Below are 27,592 nucleotides of genomic sequence, written 5' to 3' on the forward strand. Positions count from 1 at the left end.
GTAGCTGAGTGAAATGAAACCCATTTCACTATGTTGGTCCCATTCTGAGTGTAAATAAACACTAAGGAGCCGGAGCATCGCTCTGCGTAATGAACTTTGCCCCTTACCCAGCGTGAACAGAGGTGGCTGGAACTGCTGAAGAGAAAGGCTGTACACCCTCACTGGCCGGGCAGGCTTTGCTTCAACTGCCTCTCCTCTCTTCATCAGAGTTGAAAGCCTTTCTCCATTCTTCTTCAAAGCAGAATAGCTGATCAGAGTATGAAAATGTGTGTCATATGGCTGTAATAGAACAAGCTTCCCATTCTCCAGACCCTGTTAATATTGGACTCAAGCAGCATTTTACTCCTCTCCAAGTACTCAAAAGACCCACAAAACCCAGGGAGTGCTTCTGAAATCTCTTGGACACAGAATCATCTGATTTACCAGCTGGTACATAAACTGGAAAACAGGAGATGGTCCTATATTTATTTATCTCTTGCTGTACAGATTTAAAAGTGTTTCATCACTCAATTTGCAGTTTATGAAATAAAAGGGTTTCTAGCAGGGTTACAGCACTTGCATCTGCCTCTTACATCCTGTCTCTCAGAAGTCTGCAGGGCATACTCTGTTCCCATGTTCTGCTGAGCTGAGCACTGGGAGTCGCTCAGGCAACTCCTGTAACTCTGCATTGCACCTTTCCTTGTCTCACACCGGGACCTTTCCTGAACAGCAACTGCCAAGTTATGTTCCAGGGTGTTTAGAAAACCAATAAAGAACCAAAGAAACTGATTTCACTGGGACTTTATCCAAAGCTCCAACTTTGGTGGTGACAGAAAGATGACCATAAAAAAATGAAAAAAATATCATGCCCAGATTAATAGAGGGCAATTTGAAATAGGTTACATGAAGCACAACACATACAGAGTTCCAGACCTCACAGTGGAACCAGTCACTGACACATGGCAAATGCAAAGGAAAGCATATTATCCTAAATCACCATAAAAGCCACCTGTCACAAGCCAAGTGCCTGCACATTGCCAGGTACTGTGGCTCACCTGACCTGAAGAAATTTTCTAAGCTACAGAAGCTCAGTCACTTGTCACTCACTCACACTAACTTTTCATAAAACTAATTCAAAGTCATTTAAGGCACTTCTGCAGAGATGTCAGTAGAACTGGGAGATAGGACAGAAGCCACCAAGCCCTGCAAAGCTGTTTAAGACTTTTGCTACTCTACATTTACTCAAAACACCCACAGACTCCAGGTCCTCATTTATGCTCAATCTTCAGATGGGCATGACCTGCAGCTGCAATGTCAAACTCCTGACTGCTTTGCCTCTATCCTCTTGTCAAGATGTGTCTTAACATTTCTGAGAGAAGTGACTTCTGTTGGCAAGTCCTGACAGCTGAACATAACTGACAAGAGTGCCTGAGTATTGTGGAACTTACAGTGGAGGGACTTGCATGATGTGCCCTGTGAACTTTTGCAGCACATTTTCAAGATCTCCTCTTGTTACCTGGTCTGTAGAAAGAAAACAAGTCAGTATGTTAGTATTGATTATTTATATGGCACTGGTGGCATCAATCACGTTCTGCAAACAGGTACAAATCAGAGTTCCCTCTAATCTGACTTTAGCTTACATAAAAAACACCAAAGAGAAAAAACAGAATGTAGGTAGGAGTGTGAATTATCACAGAAAGAGTGGAACAAACTGTCAAGGTGATTAAGACAGTCTGGACACTTTCAGAAGGTCAGAAATTCTCATATACACCATTTTCTTTTGCAATTTCCCTCTCTTGGGGCTGCAAATCCATCTTTCTTGGGAACTATACAAAAACTACAACATTTCGCATATTCTAATTTTTGTTAAAACACCAAAAAGAACAAAATTCTCATCCAACCTTGGGAACTTCTCTTTAAGAGTACCAAACTGCTGGGGAAAACACAACAGACTATTAGAGAACAAAACCATTGGGGGTTTGGGATTTTTTAGTGAAGAAAAAGACTTTATCTGGAACAACACATCAAATTTCCCTGTCACACAACAACTTGCAAATGCACACCAAGGTATAGTTATATATTAAGTAAGGCCATTTTACCAAAGAAATCCTGTAAAAGAAAGACAGCTGTTTTAGACAATCTACTTTCTTTTAAGAGTACACATACACATCGGTCCCACTTTTATTAGAAGGCTACAACCTAAGGAGCTGATTGCATAGGTCCTTTGAAGCTCTGTTTAACAGAATGACATTGATCCCTGATCTGTTTAGAGAACACAAGATCTGTGATTACAATGCACTTCAGCGCATTTCTACTGTCTAGGGCTTCACTAGTCCTGTTTCTCATAAGTTATATTCAATTACTGTCACCCTGCTAAGTCAACAGCATTCTGGAACAGAAACCAACCAAATTTATTTATTGAGCCTTCATCCTATTTTGGAACAGACCTTCAATTGCAAACCTTACAAAATAGATGTACTTCATGCTGTAAGTAAAAAGGATGAGATTTCTTTTCACAGCAGCTTTGGGGGATGGTGCTGTGGCACCTCACTGTTGCAGAGCACACTCTGCAGCCTCAGGAGCAGGTATGTCCCTGGGCCCAAGCAGCTGTCCCAGGAAGTTTTACTAACAGCAAGGTTGCAAGGCACAAGGCACAAAACTCAGTCAAGGATGCTGAGAGAGACCAATTTACATCAGAATACGGGCTGGGAACAGCAAAATCCATCATATAGTAGGAGTTTCTTACATGGTTATTTCAATCTTCTGTTTTTATTTAACAAATTTCTATTATCACAACAAAATTACATGGTGGCAAGTTAGCATGATCCAGCTCCATGACAATGATCCTATCAGCTTTCTTGTGAACCCCAGAAGCTTCTGGTTAGAATTCAAGCATATAAGAACTAAGCATAACCATCCCTTGGGGTTCTCTTTCCAGTTTTCACCCCATGAACTGCATTTGTGACAAGGCCATTTAATGAGATGCCTGAGTTCAGTTCTGGCTCTGATCTCATAGTCCCCTGATCCAGAGGCCACAGCAGCCTCTGAGGAAGTCACTCATGACACAGGCAACCTCTGCCTCGGGAGAAAAACAGAAAATTCCCCATGTGAGGAATGATGCCCTAAGCCACTAACAAACAAAAGTTGTGTGGTGTGTGATCAAAGTAAATATTTACAGATGAGTTTGCCAAGATTTAGAATAAATCATATTTGTCTTCTGCAATGCATCGTGGCACAAGCTGGCTAGTGTCACATTCTGAAGACCTAAACACATGTGTTTTTCTTTTTTTTTTCCCAGTATGCACTCCCTTTGTCTTAATGGATTGTACTGGATTCTTCCTGTGTCCTGAAACAACACACAAGCTGGTGGAGCTTTCTTCCAGCACTCAGTTAGTCTTCTCCCAAACAATTCCACGATTTCTAAACTGCGTGTTTGTCCCAGGCATCAGTTTGGACCCGTGATTCTGCAGGGAGATGTCAACCAGCTCTTCCACCACATTTCAGCACCCACTCATTACGTCCACAGCACAGGTGAATGAGGTCCTGCTGCCCAGAACTCTTTCCCTCCACGACCTTGGCCCACAGGTTTTCCTCACCCAGCCACAGGCTCAGGTTTATGTTAACAGCTTGTCTAGTCAGCAAGTTGAGGGCAGCACTTGGACTCAACCTTCCATCAAGCATGAAATATTAACAAACCCATACAGCATAATTAGCATCAGAAGTCCCAAAATGTGGTTTGACTCTCTTCTCCACTCTCTGAGAGTAAAGGGTTGAGGGACATTTCTGCAGGACACATCTGTCACTGTCTTTGCTACAGAGAGCAGCCCATTCCTCCTGAGATCCTCATTCCAAAAACCTTCACCTGCTCTACTGCAGACCATGACTTGGAGCTGGAAGTTGGCCTGAAACTGCACCTCTGTGTCCTGCCAGGGAGGAGGGTGGAGGCTGCCACCCCAATTCACAACAATTTCAGTGAGGACTTTCACGATTTAGCCCAAAGGATAATTCCATCCAGTCTCCAGAAAAAACAAAAGCCTTAACCTGGCACAAAAGGCTTGTACCTGCTCTCTGAGGACACTACTTGGAATACATTCCATTCAAGACTGATTTCTACATTTCCTCCTTAGCCCTTAGACTGGCAGTGTAATTACGTGATTTCTGCATGGGCTGTGCATCTTCCAGTGGACAATTCCTTACAAATCTACCAGCATCACAAAGGACCCAGAACTTCTGGCCTCCAATGCTTCTAAAAACATGTAATATAAGTCTGTTGGCTTCTAACAGCAAAAATTTCAAAGAACAGTTGTGTGCTTCCAAACACTGGTGACTGTTCACTGTTTTTTCTGCTATAAAGGAAGGAAAATAAAAGTCACCAAATCAAAAGGTGCCAATTGTGCCATAACCTCAAGAAGTCTCCACTGAAGGCCTGTTATCAAACTGCACCGAAACAGAACACAAGAATTATCCACGACAGTCTAACAGCAGGTGATCTCAATTCCACCTGGCCCAGCACAAACTATTTGAAAACAGACAAGCACAGTCCTGAGAATATATTTTCTGAATTACTCAGGTAGCTCTACTAAACATGTATTTCAGCATAATCAGCAGAGATCTTCAGAAATCCTCATTAGTTTTGTTCTCCATGTCTGGATATGGCCTGTAGGCAGCTGGGAGGCCGTGGGTTTCAGAATGCACATTCCTGTGCATAGTTACAAGTACTGAAAAAGGGCTACAAACATTAACATGCTCAAGAAACCATTAGAGGAACTCTAAATGCTACTTGCTTCCAAAGTCAGCATCGGATAGCCTGGCAGCAGTACAAAACCATCACCTAATTTCATGTGGAAATGCAAACTCATCTGATAAGAAACAACCAAAAAACTATGAGAAGTTCAGGAGGGGTTAAAACCAAGGAGCTCTCTTCAGTACATCCCTTCACTGTGACTAAATGCACAGTTTGCTTCCTAAGCTGCTGTCTAGGGACACTTTGAGGACTAAATTGTAACACTTTCTTATGGTTAAGACAGCTGGCAACTTCCTGCAGGCACTTTCCTCTTGGGGTCCAATGGAGTCATTCAAGAAGAGTTTTAGGTAACTTGCAAACAGTTTTAGTGCCCTTTCTCTGCATTAAGGCCCAATCCTGGATGCTGCTGGCACTGCAGGATTTGTACTCCCTGGCAGATGCTCTGCCTCTCCCATGATCCTTGGAGGTGTCAAAGGAAAACTGCAATTCAGCTCCAATATCTGATCCGGCTTTTCTTGGAGTATCCATTAGGGTTAGAGATTAGGGATGGTGGGACATCCAGATTATCCTGCAGAAAATAAAGCTGCTTTGGAGAAGACACCAGAGAAGATGAGAAATATCTGTCTTATTACAAAAAAAGGAAGGAAGAAAATACAGAATATGCAGGTACCACGGAAAACGAAAAAGGAGTATTCATGTTCTCTGCTTTCTCTTCTGAAGAAATCAAATCTGACTGATTTACACCAACATGGAAAACAGCAGAGACCAATTTCATGAGCATTTCTTTCTGCTGTCCATTGCAGCAAAAGAAAACTTTGTCCAGCACCCAAGACTGGACTGCCCCAGCAATGCCAACACTGCCCTTCAAGAGACCACACAATGAACTGGATCATGCAACTGATCTCAATTTAAAATGATAAGCAACTAAAAAAAAAGGGTATTTTTAACCCAAATAAGCTCCCCAAGCACAAATTCTAACAGAAAAGCTAAACCATCACAACAGAGGAGGTGGTACAGAGGTGAGGACTATTGTAACAGAGTCAGTGAGAGAAATGCACTTGAAAACAAGACTCTAAATTCTGTCTGGAGTAAACAACTTAAAAAAAAAGTAAAACTAGTAATACAAGAAACACATTTTCATTTTTTTAATTAACTGATCATAGGATTTGCATCTACTTAAAATGGTATTTCACAGCTTATATATGAGCAAGTATCTACAATGAATACCACGTAGTGCAGCAGAACCGCAACATTCCACCTTGAGAGGTGCCCACAAAAACACAGGAAAGTGTTCTCTGCAACCATCATGAAGTACTGGCAACCTTAACACCATGTGGATGCTCAGTCCTTCAGAAGCCCAGAGCCTTAGAACTTGATCCTGAAGCAGAAGCAATTGATCCAACATCTCTGAACAACATTACTTAGTAAACAATACTATTTAAAATGATCCATCAAGCTCATGTGGACAAGAACCTCATGCTTGCCTGCCTTGTAAAAAAGAAAAACTCCAAAAGAAAGGAGATTGGGGGTTAGAAGGGAAATCCAGGCTTTTTCATCAAGTTATTAAAATAAAAGATAATTTACTTCATGTACCTATTCTCAGGTACCACAAACAGCATAGAGCCTGTAAAGTTGCTAAGCAACCAGTTACCATTTTTTTGTTTTTCTTTTTTTACACCCAGGCTGTGAGAGAACTAATGGCAAATACATTTACTATGTTTCTAAGATAGCCTGGGTATTGTGGAATGTCCACTTCAGCAAAGCCACAGTCAGGATGAGTTCTGAAGCCTCAAACTCTTGCACTGTGATCTGTGGGTCAGAAAATTTCATTAATTAAAGATGTTAGGACACAGGCTGCAAGGAAGAGCAAGATGTGCTGGGTGACCATATGCAGAATGTGGTTTATGCCATTCTCATTCCATGCTGAGCAGTCTGTAGTTAAAGGGGTAGCATGGAGGGAAGATCTAAGTACTTTATTCCTCCACTGGCCTTGAAGGATTTTACTGAAAAACCACTCTTGGGACTATAAACTGAGAGAGGAAAATGTTACTGGACACAGCACGTCACTTGTCAGCCTATCAAAGATCTAAAACGACACAGTCCTGCTCAGTTCTATTTTCTCCCTCCTAATCCAGTGCCTGGTTTGCTTTTTTCCAACAGAAATGAACACTTGCGTTGGGCATAATTGCATGAAACTGGTTTGAATTATACGAGCACTGAATTCGAAGATGAAATAATCTTAGTTTAATTTCACATTTAAACTTAATTCAGAGTCCCAAACATCTCCCGCTTTTCTGTGACACAGACCATTAATGCCTTCAAATTGCATCAAGTGTATAGAGACATTTGTGCTTACCATAAGGTTTTTCTTCAGTTACTTTTCCTGTAGCATCCAATGTATCAGTAGCTTTGCCCAGCATTCCAATGGCAGTGTACTTCTGGGAAGGAATAAGGGAGATTAGTGAGTCAGGTCTTCAAGGCTGTTTCTTTTCTTCTTCAGTATAAAGACTGGAACTACCAATTACTTCAAAATTAGAACAGGAAGGATACTACCTGAGTGGTCAATCCAGCACCTTTGGGTAAGGGAAAGTCAAGATGAAAAGACATGGAACTAAACAAAAAGTAAATCCTGTATTACATGTCCCTGTGATTTCAAATTTAGAAACCCAAGGAAGAAGCAACATGGAATCTAATTTTTACTACAAATACACCAATACCATGAAGAAAATAACAGGGCAGTAAAATCAAAGTCTCTGTGGGGTGCAGTGTGTCACTGTTGAAGCAAAGCACATAAAGTACCTTTCACAGACAATTTTTCTGTTCCTTTGCACATAAAAAAAGGACACAAAGACCTTACTTGTGAAAGCAAAACACTCACTTCCAAGGCAAGGCATTACAATAGTTCTGCCATGAAATGCAGTGATATGCCTAAAGCTGGAGTTTTGAACACCTGAAATCTGGTAAGGACCTTGTGCCAGCTCAAGGAGTGCAAGGCCACTGAGTAACATCTCATGCTTATCATGGGTTCTCAGAATATTTCTGTTCCAGGGTTTTTCAGGGGTCTTCTCTGGAAAGTTCTTCAGTGTATTTGTCTGTGGTTTGCAAGAAGGAAGTAACCTGTTCCCAGGACAGTAGCTGTTGTCCTTACTGTGTTTCACCTTCTACCCTCCTTTTCCACATTTTCACCCTAAGAACTGCCACGCTGTGGGCACAGGGCAGACTCTCCTGGAGCTGACAGGAGACTCCCCAGGAACCAGCTGCTCCATGTCTGGTCACAAGCCTGTCAACACCTGAAGACTCACTCTCCAACATGAGTCTGGGTCAAGTTTGGAGATACCATCAGGGATTAAAATCTGTGGTTTGACCCGCTGCCTACCCCATTCCATTTCCCTCAGCTTCCTTATGTCAAGTCCAGAAGTCTTCAATATAAAGTCTGAGAGAAAAATCAAGAGTGTTCCACACGCCCACATCTCAGTAAGGTTTCAATTAACTTTACCCCCAGCTGAGTTAATAAAAATTTAAACCAAGCCATACAAGGATGTATCTTTTAGAAACTGATTGACCAAATTCTATTGGAACACATCCAAACAGGCATAAGCACTAACATTTTACTCTTTGATGCAATGCATCCTTTTTCATGTACTTGCAAAGTACAAACAAGCTCAAGTAATAACAGTGTAGGCACATAAATCACACCCACAACACTGGACTACTAAGACATGCCTTGATTTTGTTCCATGTGACAACCTGCCACTTCAATGTATTTCTTCAAGCAACTGCCACAAAATGGAAGCAGCAGAAACAGTCAGACAAAAGGCAGTGGATTGCAGACTTTAGTATAAAAATAACTGTATTCTTCACTTATTTCTTGTGCTGGTTTTGGCTCAGGTAGAGAAAATTGTCTTCATAGGATCTAGTATGAGATTATGCTTTGGATTTATGCTGAAAACAGTGTTGATAACACAAATGGTTTTATTACTGCTGAGCAGTGCCTACAAAGTCAAGGCTTTTTCTGCTCCTCATCCCACCAGTGAGGATGCTGGGGATGCCCTTAGTGTTGCGAGGGGACACAGCCAGGACAGCTGGCCCCAACTGGCCACAGGGATATTCCAGACCATTTGCTGTCATGGTAAATGTGTAAAGCAATGGCAGTTAAATGCCTCCCTGACATCCGATCCCATCAGATCTCGGAAGCTAAGCAGGGTCAGCCCTGGATTAGTACTTGGATGGGAGACCTCCTGGGAAATGCCGGGTGCTGTAGGTTCTAGTCCTGAGGACTTCACTGGCACTGTCCAAGCTCGCTCGGCCGTGGCAGATGAACCTCAGGACTTAAACGGTGGGGCCAGTTCTGCGCACGCTGAGCCTCGCCTAAAATCCACTGCGCAGGTTGGAAGGGCACACCCACGTGGGGACAGCCCTTCCCAAATCTTCATTTGTGAAGCTGAGCCACACACAAATGTGTGAAGTGTGGGGAAGGTGAAGGAAGGGAGTGAGTCTTTGTCTTCCCAAGTCACCATTACATGTGATAGAGACCAGTTTTCCTGGGAATGGCTGAACACCTGCCAGCCCATGGGAAGAGGGAAACTAATTCCTTGGTTTGCTTTGCTTGTGTGTGTGGCTTTTGCTTTACTTCCTGAACTGCCTTTACCTCAACCCATGAGTTTTACCTTTTTTTCTGCTCCTCTCCCCATCCCACTCAGAGGGGAGTGAGCAAACAGCTGTGTGGTGTTCAGCTGCCTGCCAGGCTGAACCACATTAAACACCACATTTGGGCTACTTTTTCTCTAAATATTGCAGACGTCTGAATCCCCTGATAACTCTGCAAAGTTAGGTATTTTTAAATAAAATTCTTCAAGTTTACACAGTTTAGGAATGCATGAAAAAGAAATAGAAGGAAGAAGGCTGATGCACAACAAATACTTAAATTAACTTTATAGTGTATTATATGCTTTTAGGACCATAAAATTGACTGCTTTCCAAGACATTTAATGATCTGGTTTCAAACATTTAATAGCATAGCTAGAAAGATACACTATTCAGCAACTATTCTAGAGGCTAATAAAAACATGGGAGCAGATCATCATTATAATAACATGATGAATGATTTTAGCACTTCAGTAAAAATCTAAATCTGAAAAATTGAAATCTCACACTCTATCTTCAGATGCTTCCAAATCAAAATACTAATAGTACCATTTAAATTACTTTCTTCCCCTTAATTTTGGTTTTGGCTGTCTTGCTTCAGGCTGTCTGTTACAATAACACGTTATACTTGACCTAGCAGCAATAAAGGGATAATAACTGTATGAACAACACAATCCAAACCTCAACACTTCCCCTTAATTTCTGCAACAAAGGCAAAAAGGTATGCAATTTATAAAAAGAACAAAATTAAAAGTTCCCATTCCTTAGAGGAACCTTTATAAAGTCACAAAATATTCAAGACAGCAATGCAATAATCCACAAAAAAAAGGCTATAACAGGTCAGGAAATTAAGAATTACAGTTATTTTATGATCAGTCTCTGGAGTGCCCTTGAGTATCTACAATTATATATCATAATTCTTACTAGCCCCTTAATAAAGTTTACTTTCCCTTTGCTAGGGTGCAAGACCTGGAGCTTGTACAAGATAATATGAGAGTCCAGACTTGATCTATTGTTCTTCTTCCTTTGTGTCAAAATTCAGCACGAACTCTCTTTAGACTCTCACTCACACTGCCCTCAGAAGCACCCAACGGATTCTGAGTCATCTAATAAGTCTTCAGCGACCTCTTCTCACCTGTGCTGGCAATCATTTATTTCTTCCAGTTTTCTAAAATACATCTAGGGGCATTCTTCTTGTACTCTCCAATTACAAACCACTGCAGGAACACACAGCAACTGCTCACACCACGCTGCTCCAACCCACTCAGCCTGAAACAAAAAAAGAAGGCAGTAGGTGTTGCAGGCAGGGGAAGAGCCTGGCAAGTGCAGAAACAGCCCCATCCTGGCACTCCTCAAAGAACACCCTGCCAAAGCAACAGCACCTACAGCCCTGCCCTCCTCTCACCTCCAGAGACCAGAACCCAACACATTTAGAGATTAAAAGCAGCACCTCAACTTCCTTGTGGGATTCCACAACATGCAAGGGTAACACCTTAAAAGCCAAGATCACAAAATCACAGACTGTTCTGAGTTGGAAGGGACCCACAAGGATCATCGAGTTCAACTCTCAAGTCAGTGGCCCACACAGGGGATTGAACCCATGACCTTGGCATTATTACAACCAAGTTTTAACCAACTGAGCTAATCTCAGATCACGCATTTCCAGTCACGGCTTGCAAACACGGCAGCATCATGCACTAATTCCAGCCTACACTGGTGGTCTGCGGGGTCCTGAGGCAGAGCCTCACGATTGTACAACAGCACCCTGAGGACACACAGACCTTCCCAAAACCATCCTGCATCAGGGAATGGCTGGGTCTCTCCGCTGGTCAGAAAACCACTTTCCTGACATCATGGCAATGGAAACGAAAGGCAGCAAAATGATGAGAAGCCCTTGAGTAAAACAGCTCCACCACTCACAGCAGTGAGAAGATACCTCACAGTGCCAAACCACTGCTCTGTCCATGATAATGCACTAACTCTGTCACACAGGCTGGGGCTGTGCTGGTTTAACCTCAACAAGACCAGACAGGCAGTGAGATGCTTGGGTGGCGTGCATTTGTTACCACAGCCATGACCAGAAAGAAACATGCCATAAAAAGCCAGCACTGGAGGAAAAACAGGATTGCAAGAACCCGTAAGAACCAAATTACAAAATCTCTAATAAATCTCACAGATCTTGGGAAGAGGAATTCTGTTTGAGAGTCACAACAACAGGGCATAGTCAACATTCTCACAAAAAATAAACCATATGTTTATAATCATTTTTTAGTAAGAGAATTAGCTGTAATTTGGCTTTTGTATTTCATATCCAGTCTCAGAGAAATCTGTAGACTAACACAGAAAGGCAAAGAATATCTGTAAAAAGAGAGAGAAAAAAGGCAAGACCTTACAGCATGCATATTTAACAGTGAAAGAAGGAAGAGGAGGAGAAGGAAGAAGAATTCCCTCCCATTCCAGGGGCTGCACATCCAGCAGAGCTTTTAGCTGCACAACCATCCAGGGGGGCCCGGGAGGCTGAAGCCCCTGGGCTGCCTGCCAGGCATGTCTGCCCCACTTATCAGTGCAAATGCCAGACAGATCATGGAAGAGAGCTCCTCAGTTTTAACTGTTAATATATCAAGGTTTTATTTGGAAAGAAGCCAGATTTGAAATCTTAAATGATAACATGTTTTTAAAGTTTTTTTAAACATGGAGAAGCAACACTTTAGAAGAGCTAGACAGAAACACAAGTAATTATGAAACAAGGTCACAAGTAGCTGTCAGGAAGATTTTAAGATGGCTCCCACTACAAGAATTTCCCAGGCAAGCAAGCTCTCTGGAAAAGACAGTTCATAAGAGTTCATCCAAGGATGACCCATTTTCTAATCACAGCAGCAACTCAACACAGAAGTATAAAACGAAAATAAATTTTAAAAGGCTACAGTCCCCTGTGCAAGAGACTGAAAGCTGGGAATGAAAAGCTCATATTCCACAGCAAGTCAATTTATGTAAACTGATGCCGGCATGTGGTTAACAAGTTGGAGGGAACATAAAACAAATAAACAAAAACCAAGTGCTGTAGAGAACCTGACAGAAATCAGAGTGTGCACACAGCACTGACCAGAACTGGTGCTCCTCTGCCAAACCCATCCCATCTGCACGTACAGCTCTGTAGACTTAGGCCACTGAGATAATGAAGAGGCTTTAAACTCCCAGTTTTACAGTGACATTCAGTTTGTGTTTAATGATTTCTGAAGCACAAATAACATGTTCTGGGTGTAATATTTACATAACTTATTTTGCTGTTTGTATAACAGAAGCAGCTACCAGTGGTTTCCGGTGTGCTAATCATCCACCAAAACTGAGAAGTACATGAGGTAGACAAATAAGCTGGGAAAAAACCCAAGGGTTACCATAGTTTCAATTATTTTCCAAAACAAAGCACTCTCACTAAGCAGATTCCAATATATTAAAAGCACAGGGCACTAATCTCTTAAAAAGCAGGTTGCACAGAGGGCAAAATAAAGACTGTGGGATGAGGGAGGAGTTCCATGTTTTATGACAGAGCAAATCCAAAATTATCAAACACCAACCATGTCCTCCTGATACACAGAAACACGGCAACTTCTCTACCATTTATTTTCTTCTCCTAAAAGAAAAAGCTGACTTTGTGCTAAGTCTACACTAGATTTTATTTACTCCTAGATGCTGTAATTGTACTGTCATTGCTGAAGAACTATCTGATCTTTACTTGTGGACCAAGAGGATTTTCTGACCTCTTATGTCAGCTTACTTAAAAGTTCTGCACAATTTCAAACACAGATTTCCATGTGAAGGACCAGAACCACCTGTAACAGAGGAACCCACAGAAGATACTTCACCTGCAGCTCAGAGAAGCTGTGAGGTGTCAGTTAAAAACTGCAGCAAGTTCCAATTTTGGTGTCAGAGGGAGTGCAGGAAAGGGAGCAGGTGGGAGAACAATCCCAGCAGTAACAGGACCCACCCCTACATCACCTGAGATAGCACCAGGGTATCATTTATAAACACAACACAGGCTGGTGACATCCAAGAGGGGATGCAGATTAACGTGCAAAAGTGGCTGCTTGTAACCCACAGTATCTTTATGCAAACCCTTCTGGCACTTCTCTCTGTGGAAACCTCTCTGACCCCCCAAAATGTCTCAGGTTGGCTCTTAAATTTCATCCTCAGCTTTAGTACCTGTTTCCTCACACTGTCCTGCAGCACTCCCACCACAGATACAACAAAATAAAGACAACCTCCAAATTCTACCTGGGAAACAGAGCATTCAGGAAATAGTAATTCTCTGCTCAGAAATATAAGAAAGTCCTTCCGGAGGGATCAGACTTTTTACCTACATAAAAAATCACAGATAAAATTGAACACATGAAAGCCTTCAGGTGAATTCAAAGGCATTGCCAAGGCCAAGATGCAGCAAATTCTAAGCTAAGGCCATATCGCAGTTACCAGACATGAACAGCAGGCAAAACAATGGAGAATGGCTAGTTTAAATTGGCCATCATATCTTTTATTTTCTGCTATTTTTATTAAGAATATGAAAAAAAACCTTGCCAAGTTGTAGCCTTGATTTTTTAATGAATCCAAGCAAGAACTGTACCCGCAGCACAGCCATATGTACAATTATAGAAAGGTCAGGAGGGAAAAATGCACCACTGACCTCCCAAATGGAAGAACAGAAAAATCACACTAGAGGATGCTCTTAAAATATTTGGCATTTTTTTTTGAGGAAAAAGCAGCACAATAGGTGCAGTCTCTTCAAGATTTTCAACAGTTTAAAAAAGAATGTGAATATTAATAGAGCATGAAGCTGAGCTATTAATGGTTTAGGCCTCTGGGGAGAGCATAAAAGAGACTTGAGCAATACACAGCATGTTAAGACAGCTTACTAACAGTATCACTGCAGTACAGTACAGATCTATATCACTGAACAACAACCTTGTTTTGGGGATATTAGGAAGGGCAGGAAGGACAGGCAGGGCTATTCAAATCAGTCTCTTCTCTTCTTATGACTTATCAAAAAAAAGCAGGTTAAAAAATGTATCGTATGTTTTGCAGTAACAGGTAATTAAAGATGTTGACAGTGTGTAAGATCCTTTCATCCCCCTAACATTTTAGCCCTTCCCAATTCCTGCATGCTCCACTGCACAGGCTTAACATTCTCTCAGTGCATCTTGTTTTGTACAGACACCCCTTCAAGTTCTGGTAACACCTTCTACACATTCTCAAACACATCAAAACCATCTTCATTCATGCATTTTCCCCGCCTTCCTTTTATGTAAGCATTTTCTTGTGACAAGTGCACACTCATAAACTGACACTGATCTCTAGGTAATATATTGAGGCATTCAAGGAACAAGAAATTCATTGTCAATAATGTAAAGTAACACACACAGGACAGAAACCAGTGCTGAGTTTACATACACAATGATGGGTCTCTGAACCAAAATATTCTCTGCTCTAGAAAGAGGTCATGGAATTACATGGAGTTCTGATTCTGCAAAAACTTTCTCAGCTAATGTTTCTCTATAGTGGTTAAAAAAAATCCCACCAAACTATAATAGGAGTACCTGGATGTAGCTGTTACAGGTTACAGACATTAAGTAGGACAGGTTTTATTAATAGACAACTGACATCTTTGCACTGTATTATGCAAACATACAAAGTATTCCTTGAATGTTTGCACAATAATGTAGCTAATAATATGTAACAGAAATGTCAAGACTTCTCTGTCCTATACCTATATTTAAGGAAAATAATTTTATTTCATCTAATGCCCCAAATGGTAACTCAGTGGGTCACATTAAGCAACCAGTACATGTCAGCAAGAATTCACCCAGCTACTCTACAAGAGCTGAAACACGTCCACCTGCCTGTGGGTTGACATCTTCCATAAAACAATCACTCCATCTCCAATGTGCCAATCCTGTTCCTCAAGGGAAAACTATAAAACATCTTTCCAAATAAGCCTGGGAACTAAAATTCATAACTCCACTGGGCTCAGAAAAAGCCACGGGCTCAATAGAGATATTGGATTTCTGGCACACTCTTATGTTATCTCACACTAACCCCTTCATATGCCACAACCTGTAATCTACCAGGCTCCCTCCCCTAGGAGATAACCTTATCATCTCCTCCTTTCCTCTTCTACCTCCCCTGTAAGGAAACAATCATTTCTTTGGGCTTGAACAGAGGCAAAGCAATGACACTTTGTGTAGCTACAAGGCATTTTGTTTAAATGGGCAGGTCATATTCTGCACTCTTTTTTTGTTACCTCTCCCATCTCAATACAAAGAGAAATGTAGTCAGACCCTCAGTTATTCTGGATGGGATACCATAAACAAAGAGGTGTGAGAATGTAAAAGGGCATAAACCACAGAGTGGAAAATGACAAAGTGCTGCAGATGAAAAATGTCCGAGGGAAAAGGCTAAAGAGCAAAGAAACCACTTTTACTTGGATTCCTCCAAGACAAATTTAGACAGCTGGATAAGACAATATTGCAACTTGGAAGCAAAGGCCCAGGTAAAACCACAGATGAGCACAACTAAGATGGGATCTGCAGAATCATCAAACAAGCAACAACAGTCCCCCTCCACCTTGTGCCTGGGAGCTTGGCTGATCCTTTGTGAACAAATCCTTGCTACCCAACTCAGGAGATAAACTGCTTCCTTAATCTGTTTTATTAAAGCAGGCAATAAAATGCAGCCTTTGTGGAACAGTCTTGGGGGTTTTACCTGTACAACTGCCTGCCCACGCAGAATTGTTCATATACCACACTCACAAGCATTAACTACATCTTTTTTCAGAAATGGTCTAAAAGATACCTAGTTCACTAAACTCTAAGCAAATCTAAAACTTGGTTTTAAAGTTCATGGCTTCTGTTTTAGATCTGAGACAGGGCTTGCATAACCAAACATCTAGTTTTCCATACTATACCAATCAGTCTAATAAAATTATTACAACTGCCCATAAATTCTGCTCTTCCAAGACAATGTTAAAAATATCAGAATCTGAAAAAGAAAACAGAACACATCCCTATGCACTGTATGAGCACTTGGGTTTTGTTTTACCAAGTCCAAAAGAAAGCACGATGAAGCAAAGAGCTCAGGCCTAGAGAAATTTTTAATATTAAAAGAGCACACACCATCAAGAGGATCCTTCAAAAGGAAAGTCAACTCAATTTTCTTGCAATCATAACTCAAATATATGAACTAGAGCACAAACTGCTTTTAAAATACATTGAAAGAAAAAAAAAAAGAGAAAAAAAGAAAAAACCCAAGCAAACACAGCGAGGCTTTTTCAAAAGAAAATTGGGATTTCTAAAGAAACGGCACTTCCACCATCATGGTGTGCATGTCAATGTGCAAACACACAAACGCTGGCACAAGAACAGAGGTCTGGGAGATGCCAAGTTCTTATAAACCTCCTGAAAGCAGACAGATAGAGGAAATAAATCTATTGCAGCTTCCACTAAGAAGGGTCCAGAGGGAGCCTCACTGAACTACTGGATACCAAAAAGTCCACATGGGGCTTTGGTGCCTAACGAAGTGTGAACAAACAAAGTCACAAGTAAAGGCTTCATTAGTTTTGCTCCTTATAGAACCGCTAGATGTGCTTTTTAATGCGTTATTAATTCATTGAACTCATTGCCAAAAGATGGAAGCTAAGGACTTAATTAAAAAAAATTAATTCATGGGCAAAGCTAGCTTTATGTTTGAAAAGTTAAGGGATACAAATTAAAGCCTAATTTTTAGGACAGGAGGATAATCACAGGAGTTAAAGAAACAACCTTCTTTATGGACACTTTGTTGGCATCTGATGACATCCATCTAGAGAAACAAATCTGCAACAGACAAACTCTAATCCCAGAATTCCCCTGAACAAAGTAACTTATATGTTTCAGAAATTCTGTTAAAGTAATTTCAATCAATTCCTGCCCAAATTGAACCCAGTGATCTGAACCAAGCCCTGTCTCATACCGCACAAGTGTGACTGGAAAGATTTGAGACCTAATCACTGTACTAGCACTCACCTTCTAACCAGGATTCATAACAACTCAAATTTCAACAATTATAATAAACAAAAAGTTGTCACATCACCAGTCACTGATGTATCTTCATTCTGTCTATAATCTCTTTTTATCTTTTTAGGCTTTGTGAACACTTGGGAGTTTGGGTTTTACTCTATCCAGCGGTTTGGGGGATTTTTTGGACGTTTTCATTCTAGAGAAGCCACATCTTTTGAGATTGAATTTTCTATCTAGTCATTGCTCAAGGCTGTGCAACCAGTGCAAAGTACTCAGGCAATTCCCCTCACATCACTTGAGCACTTGGGCATTCAGATTGTATGTGGACCATGACTAGAAGTTGCATCCTCACATAAAACCAACACACTCGTGTTTTCTGCTTATTGAGAGGCAGTGATTTTAAGAACAGTGTGATGGATGGCCAAATTCTGGCTTTGTTCACACTAGTATGACTAAAATTCTCTTAGGGTGAACCCAGGTGTTACCATTTGGAAAAAAAAGCAAATTAACCACAGAACTGGAGTGTGAAAGTTTAAATTCTCCTGTTTTATCTCATCTAAAAATAAAGGCAGTATGTTTGGGGAGACATCTCCTCCCTATGGAAAGTACTAAAATAATACAGAATTTCATTGCTTACTGTTCTTCCTTCTTCTCTGATGAGTACCTGATCATTTCTCTCATTGCTTCTATGTAGTAGGTCATTGTGGTAGATGAGAGGTTTTAAAACCAGACTCCCACTTTGGAAACTGCTGCTAACTACCATTTTCAAACCCTTTTTCCCCCAACCCCCCCATACTTCTACATTGTGTTTGAGACAGACTAGTCATCCATGAAACTGAGGTGTTCAGAAACAATTCACCATAACAAAAATTGGTCCGCCCCCATCATACTAATTTTACTGGTGAAGCAGGAAATATTTTCTCATTCTCCTATCTTTATTTTGCCAACATGATAAAATAAATTCTCTCAAAATACTGCAGTGCAAAAATTCCAAGCAAGACCAAGTCCCAGCAAACAAGAATAAAAAGTGATTCTCCTGTGGAACATGTATTCAGTACTCTATTTAAATTTCAGGTCCAAGAGCATTCAGCTTCTCCATCTCACTTGGGACATTTGAAACAAAATAAAGCAAACAAACAAAACCCAAGCCAGATTGTACATATATTTATTTCTGGATAAATATTAAGAATTCAATGACAGATCTGAACACTGAGCAGGTATTGGCCTTGGCTGCACATTTGTATTTGGTCTGAGTAATTCATAAGGAGGTCAAACCAATGAAGAAGTCAGTTTACACTGGAAGAGTAACACTCCTGTAGCATGTGTGTGAGTTGCACATCAAGTGATAATGCTCAGAGCTGCCACACAGAGTCAGGAAAGTTTCACACAATGTCTGGGGGGAAAATCAGAAGTAGTCCAATCTCTGGCAGAGTCACCATATGGAGTTTACTGCAGTAACATACGTTTGGCCACTGCTGCCAACAATGATAGAGTGAACTGTTTCTTTACAAGATACATCCCCATAAGCAAACAGTAAATCCTGTCCAGAGAGGGTCAGACAGTTCATCTGAATCTTCATAGTAATAAAAGGAACCAAAGAAAACATCACATTCCAACAAACACTTTAGCATGCAAAATGGTAAAAAAAAATAATTAAATAAGGCTAAACTCCAAGCACATGGCACAGGATGCAAAAGATACTCAAACCTATTTAGACAGCAATGGATTTATGTCTTGATACATTATGAGATGTTGTTGTCAGTGTGGTCAAAAAGACAAATAAGTAGACAGCTGTGGGAGACTCCAACTTCTTTAAGCCTCCCTTTTTTTTTGCATGTTTAATTTATTGAAGTATAAATAGAAAATAGGAAGGCAGAGACAGGAAAACCTCCAAAAAAATTCCAACCACTCCATGTCACCTGGCACCAACATCAGCTACCCCACACTCTGTGCCACAGCAGGACACACCAACAGCTGCAGTGGAAGAGCTGCTGAGCTCTTGAAGGATGTAACTTTGCCTCACTGAAACAAGTGCCCACAGCCCACGCCAATCTAAGGCCAGGTGAGGGCTGATGGATCTGGCTGGGGTAGCTCAGACTGCCCCCACTGCCCATTTTCCCCTCCCTTGCTCCTCAGTAGCAGCTTTAAGCCACTTGGAGCAATCTGGGGACAAGGTTTGGCTGGATAACACTGCTAATGGCTCCAGGACTTTACAGTGAAGTCATCAAGGAACCTGTGCATAATTCTGCCATCACAGCTGATCCACTGTGAACATCAGCTTAAGAGATCCTTCAATTGCTTTATGTGTTTTTAAATCACCAATTTTCACACAATCAGCTATGATTTAGCTGAAGTAACTCTGTGACTTCTTTTAACTTTTAAGTTCTTTGAAAGGAGATGTCAGGTGGTAACTGCTTATATTTCTACTGTAAATCCAGCTGCTTCCTGCAGGTTTCAAACACAGATGCCTCTGAAATCTGGTCACATAAACAAAATGCAAAACCATTACAGCCAGTGCAGAGACTGACACTAAGGACAGTGAGTTGTGGATCAGACACTAGAGCTGTATCCTTTTATCCTGTTGTAGTCTCTTCCATCAAATTATCTGCCTTTGAGTTCAACCGAAGATCAAATTCTACCTTTAACAGTTCAGCAGCTGTAAAAAGCTCAAGTGTTCAGATCAGAAGAGAATGGGAAAAATAGCAGAATAAAATGTATTATAAAGGCTATCAATTTGCTGAGCCCACTATTGACTTTCCCTGAGTATGAGATGAAATTTGGAAGGCTTAATTGATTTCTGCATCTGTCATTCCTGCCTAGACTTCTCATGTAAAAACAATGGCTAAACCCACAGAATTTTACTTAGGAATAAGGAATCAACACTGGTAGAATACTCTTGGGAGTACTTGCACTTTTTCATGTATGTAACACAGACAATCTGGAGCTCACCAAAGACACCATACAACTAATCAAAACCAGAAATGAACAAGATTTCTATCTGTCAAGGCTCTGGTCTGGATTATCTCAGGCAGCCACAGGGCTTTTGCTGCTTTTGTCTTCTCCCACGTGCTATTGATGTGTTTGTGGACCACCTGCCTTCAGCAGCTGAAATGTGCATTGATAGCTACAAGCACAAATGCAAAACACTCTTACTTCCAGAAGGTGCCTCTTAAGGCCTTGTGGTATTTAAGAAGAGAGAAAAGAAATGAAGACCACCTGTTACTGCAAGCTAAATAACAATTAAATTATCTATACATAAGGAAAATTATCAAAAATTGAACTGTCATACACAGTTACATCCCAAACCATCATTTTCAGGGTCTTCGCCATCACAGTTTTTCTTTTTAATTTTTTAAATACATTAAATAGTATAGAAATTTTCCTGCAATACAGGAATTTGGGATTTACCCACATCTTGTAGAAAACCAAGACAAAGATTTTTAAATCACTAATCTGGACATAAAAGTCTTAGTATCAAATGCAGAAAGGAACTGAAGTACACATTTAACCTAATATGCAGAATGGGTGACATACCTGTATGCTGATTCAGCTCTTCACTGTAAGAAAACAGAAAACTAACAAACAAAAAAACCCACTAATACAAGTCATTTCGCATTCCTTACCTTGGAACCTGTCAACATAGTTCCCAGCATTTTTGTTCCTTTTCCAATACCGACCACTGCAGAGACAGAAGAAGAAATGCTACTTGAAAACCAGCCCTGCAGTTCCCTCATTCAACATCATTCACTACTAAATATTATGCTAGTCAGAAATGGAGCCTTTCAAGCTCTGTTAGCATATGGAATCATAGAGTGGATTGGGTTGGAAAAGACCTTTGAGAACATCAAGTCCAACCCTTGGTCCAACTCCAGTCCCTTTACCAGATCATGGCACTCAGTGCCACGGCCAATCTCAGCTGAAAAACCTCCAGGGATGGGGAATCCACCCCCTCTCTGGGCATCCCATTCCAATGCCTGAGCACTCTCTCTGGAAAGACTTTTTTTCTGCTGTCCAACTTAAATTTCCCCTGGCAGAGCTTGAGCCCATCGTGCCCCCTTGTCCTGTTGCTGAGTGCCTGGGAAAAGAGACCAACCCCCACCTTCCCTTCAGGTAGTTATAGACAGTGCTGAGGTCACCTCTGAGCCTCCTCTTCTCCAGGCTAAACACCCCCAGCTCCCTCGGCCTCTCCCCACAGCACTTGTGCTCCAGTCCCTTCACCAGCCTTGCTGCTTTTCTCTTGAAGAGAGTCAATAATTTTGAGAAAGTATCTCTGATGTTCAAACGTGGGACTAGTGAAAGAAAAAAAGTCTGAAGCAGGAGATAAATAACCTTCATCAATTGTTAAAATACTTTAATTCAATCCCTAGATTTATTTATCTTCTAATCACCAAAGAAATGAATAGTGCAATTAACACTCTGGTTTGATGAAGGCTATGGCTCACTAATAATGAATGTAGCCTTCACTGTTAGCAAAGCCCTTCTAAAGGCTGATAGTGACCAAGAGTAATACAGCCCAGACACCATAATAAAATTGTTTATCAGGCTTACAGTGAGTAAATAAAATAATCAAAAGGTGCAATTGCCTCAGTCAAAAAACCTTTCATAATCAAACCTTCCCATTATTGTTCATGTACAGACTACTGTCATTTCAATCTTATACCACTATTTCAAAAAGCAGCAATCAGCTTTTCATAAATGAAAGGGACAGAAAAAGAGCTTCATTTTATATTTCACTTTAAAGCTTTTTACAAGGTGCTTTCATTTAAAATGCTTTCCTATTGATTTTTTCCACATGCAGCAATACAAAGAAAATTTTAGAAGGAAATTAGCTTTGTGTACAACTCATGGAATACGTATCAGCTTATGTACCTGATTTTAATAAAACTACAGGAGTTGAGGGAGCTTTCAGGAAATTAGCTTTGTGTTAGCCAGGGGCCAGGACCAGAAACATCAAACTGACAATGAACTTTTTTTCTTTTAAGAGTCCAAATATTTCAGTTGTGCTCTAATGCTTCTCCATATTTAAACTCTGAACTCACTAGATTCTTTCCTACTCTCAACTACTTCTCCTCCTATTTCTGAGGGGTTTTAGTCACACATGCCCTTGTACTTGTGCTTTTGTGTTCCTTCAGTTGAGCCGTTCCTGTCATTTGCCAGATAGGAAAGAGCTACAGGAAGGCTGAGAAAAGGAGATAAGCACAGAGATAAAACTTTATACCCAAGCACTTCTCTTACAACACAGTGACATCACTGACACTTCAACAGCTGAGCTGAAGTTTGCTGAAAGGTTTCAAGAGATTCAATAGAATAATTTTAAAGAGACACTGAATGCTTTTGTGAACAAGACACACTTTTCCCTATTAATCACCATCTTGTGGAGCTCATGTACTACTGAATGGTGACATAAACTAAACTTGCCACAACACATTGAACATAACAAGGTTCAACTGAATTTTTACTTTTTATACTTTTTCACTTTTTCTTCAACTATGGAAGCATAATTCATTTCTGCCATATAAAAATAAGCCTAATGCAATTCCCATTATACAGCACCCAACACCAAACTGGAACCACAGCCCTAAAATGGGATATTCACTAAGGCTTGACCTTGCCTTTCTTTCACATGTCATAGATCACTGACTTCTATCTCAAAGGTCCTTCCTCATCTACATTTGCTGTCAATAAGAAAAGAAATAGAAAGGTATATTTTTGATGAAAAGCACTGCTCAGTTACTGGCAGCAATTCACTGATTTTGCTGGGCACACTAAGCCAAGAGACTCTGTATCCCCTCATTCCCATGAACAAAATTGTACATACGCAGTACATAAAATGTGGGAAACAGCAGCATAAATCAAAAAAGGTTTCAGAAAATAAAGACTTCTATTATGCTACTGTCCATGAGGAAAGAAAGCTTTCTGCTCCACCACCCCGTCCTGAAAAGCAGCACACGTACTCTGAATAACTTGTTTCTGTTGCGTCCCTCCCTCTCTCCTCAATACCCCAAACCCACAAGAAATCTGGGCACATCTCCATTCCCACTCCTCTCCAGTTTTGCCTTTTCCAATCTGGCCATCATTGATTTTTCCCTATATGTTTTGTATGGCAGTGGAATGAAAGATCCCACGTCGTTTTTCAATCGATCTATAGTATATTAAGGTGATGCCTTCTCTTGTCTGTGCCAAGCACATCAGGCCCAAGCACTTTTTGTCATGCCACAGAGGCAAAGCTCTGCAGACTGTTGGGTACCACGGAACAGCAGGAGAAGCAATTAAAAAGCACAAGTGATTTTTCTTTTCCTATGGATCAATTCTGTTGACTTTGCACAATAAGAAATAGCATGTTCAAAGGGAACATCTGTGTAAAAGGAAAAAGTCTGGTTCAGCAACACACACAGAATTGTCCTTTGAGCGGCCACACAGTATAGGAAATTGGAACAAAACAAGCAAGTGCTCACTTCCAGCCCAAGAATGTTACATTTTGCAGTGTTCACAAGTGACAGAAACAATTACCAGCCTACAGGCCTCTACTAGCAACAGTCAGAGCAACCAAACTCCCCTTGAAGCTGAACTCTTTTTGGGAGAAATCATCCATCACAACTCAGTGCATTTAACTTCAGTGTATACTCAGAGCTGTACCTGTTGATTTGCAGCAGCAAAAATGTATTGCTGTTATTTCTTCAAGCCAAGTAGAGCTACAAGGCCATGATTTAAGAAAGCTGTAGTTTGCATGTTACTTATAGCAATAAAACTACTGGTGACAAAGCATGATGTGGGAATTTTCACACCCATAGATGAGTTTTTAAACACCAGCAATTGACATGTCCTGTTCTTTAATAAAACAAAAAAATTCAATAAATGGATTGCTATCAAAATTAACAGACAAAATATCTTTGATGATATCTTTGTTTCTGTGCTGAGCCTCAAGAAAAGCAGCAGCTGAATTGCTCTTATACATCTTTCATTTGGCAAGTATTACAGCCCTAAAGGCTTCCTCAAAATCCCAGGAAAGCATTACTTTGAGACAAAATACTTCAACAAACTATGATGACTATAAATCCCCAGCTTAAGTTAAAAAAGCCATCAATTTCTGAGGTAATTTACAATTCATTACACGAGGGTCTGTCTTTTCCTGTAATACCTCACAAGTTATTTCAGGATTTGGGAGCAGGAGGCAGGAAGGGAGAATACAGCCTTCTGCTAAGAAACATGTTACATGCATGTAAAAGTATATGCAAGAAAGTTTAACCAGATCACTCTTCCACAGTAATGTGCCCTTCCCCCAAAACCTGCCACATGGGTCCCAAAATGTTCCTCCACCTCTGATTTGAGTAGGCACGAAAATGTTTCCTGAAATCATCTTTTGATGACTGTAATTCTGCTTTTCATTACCCAGAACTCCTTCTGCAGCACTGTCCAAAGTTCCTCCATGTCCAATTTTCAAAACCTGCTTTCTTTTATTCTTATTTGTTTGCACTCCAGCTTCTGCAAATAGAAATTCAAAGGATGCATTATAAGATAACCTTAGAACACAAGAAAAATAGCACATATTTTCAGACTGCTAAAGGAAAAAAATCAAATATTTAAACAATTAATTAGTAGTGCAGAAATTACTGTACTGCAGAAGACCAATGATTCATTTAGATCTATTCCCAAGTTATTTTCACTTAGGTTTTAATGAAGTATCACATACTCTCATAAACAGATGTTCAGAAAATACTGGTTGCAAACCTGGTTCACTTGTGAAGTTTCACTAAAAAAGAATGCAAGAACCAGCAGCTGAGTTCCCACATAACCTATTATACACAATTTTATGCTACACAATCTGACCAGTTCTTGATGTATTTACTGCCTTGTATTGGGATGTGTTTACTTCCATGTTTGCAGAGAACTGAACTTGTTCACTGCTGCTTTCAACGTGTCAGTGTCCCAGCCTACCAAACCTCCTATGCAGCTGATGACTCCAGGAATTTTGTGGATCCAGTGCTCCTTATTTACTAGTATTAAATATGACAAAATGGTCTAAGCTCCCTTATCTATATCTATTATCTCTCCATTATGCTTTGCACTTTAGGGGATCAGATTTTTTCATACAAAACTAAATTGGACATCTGTGCCTACACTACAGAATCATAGAATCGATTGGGTTGGAAAAGACCTCCGAGATCATCAAGTCCAACCCTTGGTCCAACTCCAGTCCCTTTACCAGATCATGGCACTCAGTGCCACAGCCAATCTCGGTTTAAAATACTCCAGAGATGGGGAATCCACCCCCTCTCTGGGCAGCCCATTCCAATGCCTGATTACTCTCCCTGTAAAGAATTTTTTTTCTGATATCCAACTTAAATTTCCCCCGGCATTGCTTAAGCCCGTGCCCCCTTGTCCTATTACTGACTGCCTGGAGTTTACTACTGCCTATAATTTCCTACAGAGTGAATCAGCCTGAAAAAGCACTCACCAGTCTGAAAGTATGTTCTCACTTCCTCAGCAAGCAACCAAAAGCCCAGGTTTAGATTATCAAATCCCCACAGCCATTATAAAAGGGATCTAGCCTATAGTCCCTCACACTTTTCCAATGATCCTATTTTTTTTCCTATTATCTGACATCCAGGCTTCCCTGTACTCAGAAAAAGCAGTTTCTGCAGGCTGTGTCCAGGACTTTCAAACACTGATTTTCACGCATTTAGTGACTATTTGGGAGTGGCAGGAGGCGGTGGGGGTGCAGCGAAGGCCCTGCCAGAGCTGCAGAGATGCTGCTGACACCTTCGGGGCACACAGGGCTGGGACCACAGAGCCCTCCAGGCCAGCCAGACCCCCCCGCAGGGCTGGAGCTCTCCGGGGGAAAGTCTCGTCCCCATCCCAAATGAGGGGTCACACCCGCTGTGCCTGCGGCGGTACCGGGGCCTGTCCCAGAGCCCCAACACGGAGCCCCGCCGGGACAGCCCTTCCTTGGGCACCTCCAGGCTCGGTGACTCCCCATTCCAATGTCTAATCACCCTTTCTGTGAAGAAACCCAACCTGAACCTGCCGTGGCGCAGCGACCCGGAAGCATCCAGGAATGGCTGCATTCCCCAGTGCGAATTACCACCAAAAAACCCCAACAATCCAAACCAAACCCAGTTCTCCCGTTTCCAGAGCGCAGAGGACGAGGATGCAGTGGCGTTCCAGGCCGGCATGGCACAAACAGGACACCCACCCACGCCATGCCCGGCCGGGCCGCCCTGCCCCGCACACCCGAACGCGCCGCCGCTCACCTGCCAGCAGCCTGTCCTTCAGCAGGCCGAGCACGCCGGCCGAGGTGCGGCCCTTGGGCTTGTACACGGCGAAGAGCCCGCTAAGGGAGAAGAGCTTGTCGGCCGCGGTGCTCGCCTCCCTTGCGGCCATGCCGCGGCAGCGCGGCCCGATCTCTGCCCGGCCCCTCTCCCGCCTCGGCTCGGCCCGGCCCGGCCCCACTCCCGGCAGCCCCGGCATAGCCCGGCCCCGCGCCCGTTGGCCCAGCAGCAGTCCCAGCACAGTCCTGCTCCTGGCCCGGCTCCGCTCCCGGCTCGGCCAACTCCCGCTCCCGGCCCCGCTCCCAGGAGCCCGGCCCCAATCCCAGCCCCGCTCCCAGCGGCCTGGCCTCAATCCCGGCACAGCCCCGGCCCCGCTCCCGGCACAGACAGGCACAGCCCCGCCGGGACAGCCGGGACGTGGAGTCCGGGCCGGCACCGTCGCCCGTGATGGGTTTACGGTCGCCTGAAGAGCCCCCGGCGAAGGGATCGTCCAATCTGATACAAACGCGGCCCAGTTCGGTGGCGAAGGGTCTCTGTGCTGCTTCCGAGGGGTTAATGGTGCAGAGGAAAAGCAGACTGAAATCTGAAATCAGTCCATCTAAAAGCAAAGTCAGCTTCAAAAATCACCCAGTTGGGGGCAGGGGGGAAAGGGTAAGCATAGGAAAGGGTAAGGATAAAGAGGAATAAGGGAGACCCATGGAGTCACGAGGTGCAGAGTGGACCCCCTTGCCATGAGCCCCCCCCATGAGCCCTGGAATTGATCAACAATTTAGGCCTCAAGGTTTAACAACACTTAAAGCACTTAATCAATAGCTTAAGTCAACCAATTTAACAAAGGATTGGTATAGAATTTATTATAAGCACAACAGTAACTCACAGGTCTAACTTTCAAATCTGAAGTACTTAGGAAG

General features: G+C 41.9%; 1 protein-coding gene across 1 annotated transcript in view; it reads right to left on the reverse strand.

Moving 5' to 3' along the window:
• The window catches only part of TRUB1 (TruB pseudouridine synthase family member 1), a 30,192-nt gene extending 2,960 nt beyond the window's left edge, over positions 1-27,232 (reverse strand). The window contains 6 exon segments of the mRNA XM_071563879.1: positions 108-247; positions 1,428-1,500; positions 7,080-7,161; positions 21,036-21,091; positions 24,802-24,894; positions 26,664-27,232. Of these exon segments, the coding sequence (XP_071419980.1) occupies positions 108-247; positions 1,428-1,500; positions 7,080-7,161; positions 21,036-21,091; positions 24,802-24,894; positions 26,664-26,880 (661 nt within the window). The 5' untranslated portion in view covers positions 26,881-27,232.
• Positions 27,233-27,592: the final 360 nt, after the last annotated feature.

This window comes from Pithys albifrons, chromosome 9 (assembly GCF_047495875.1).
Source record: "Pithys albifrons albifrons isolate INPA30051 chromosome 9, PitAlb_v1, whole genome shotgun sequence".
Lineage (NCBI taxonomy): Eukaryota > Metazoa > Chordata > Aves > Passeriformes > Thamnophilidae > Pithys > Pithys albifrons.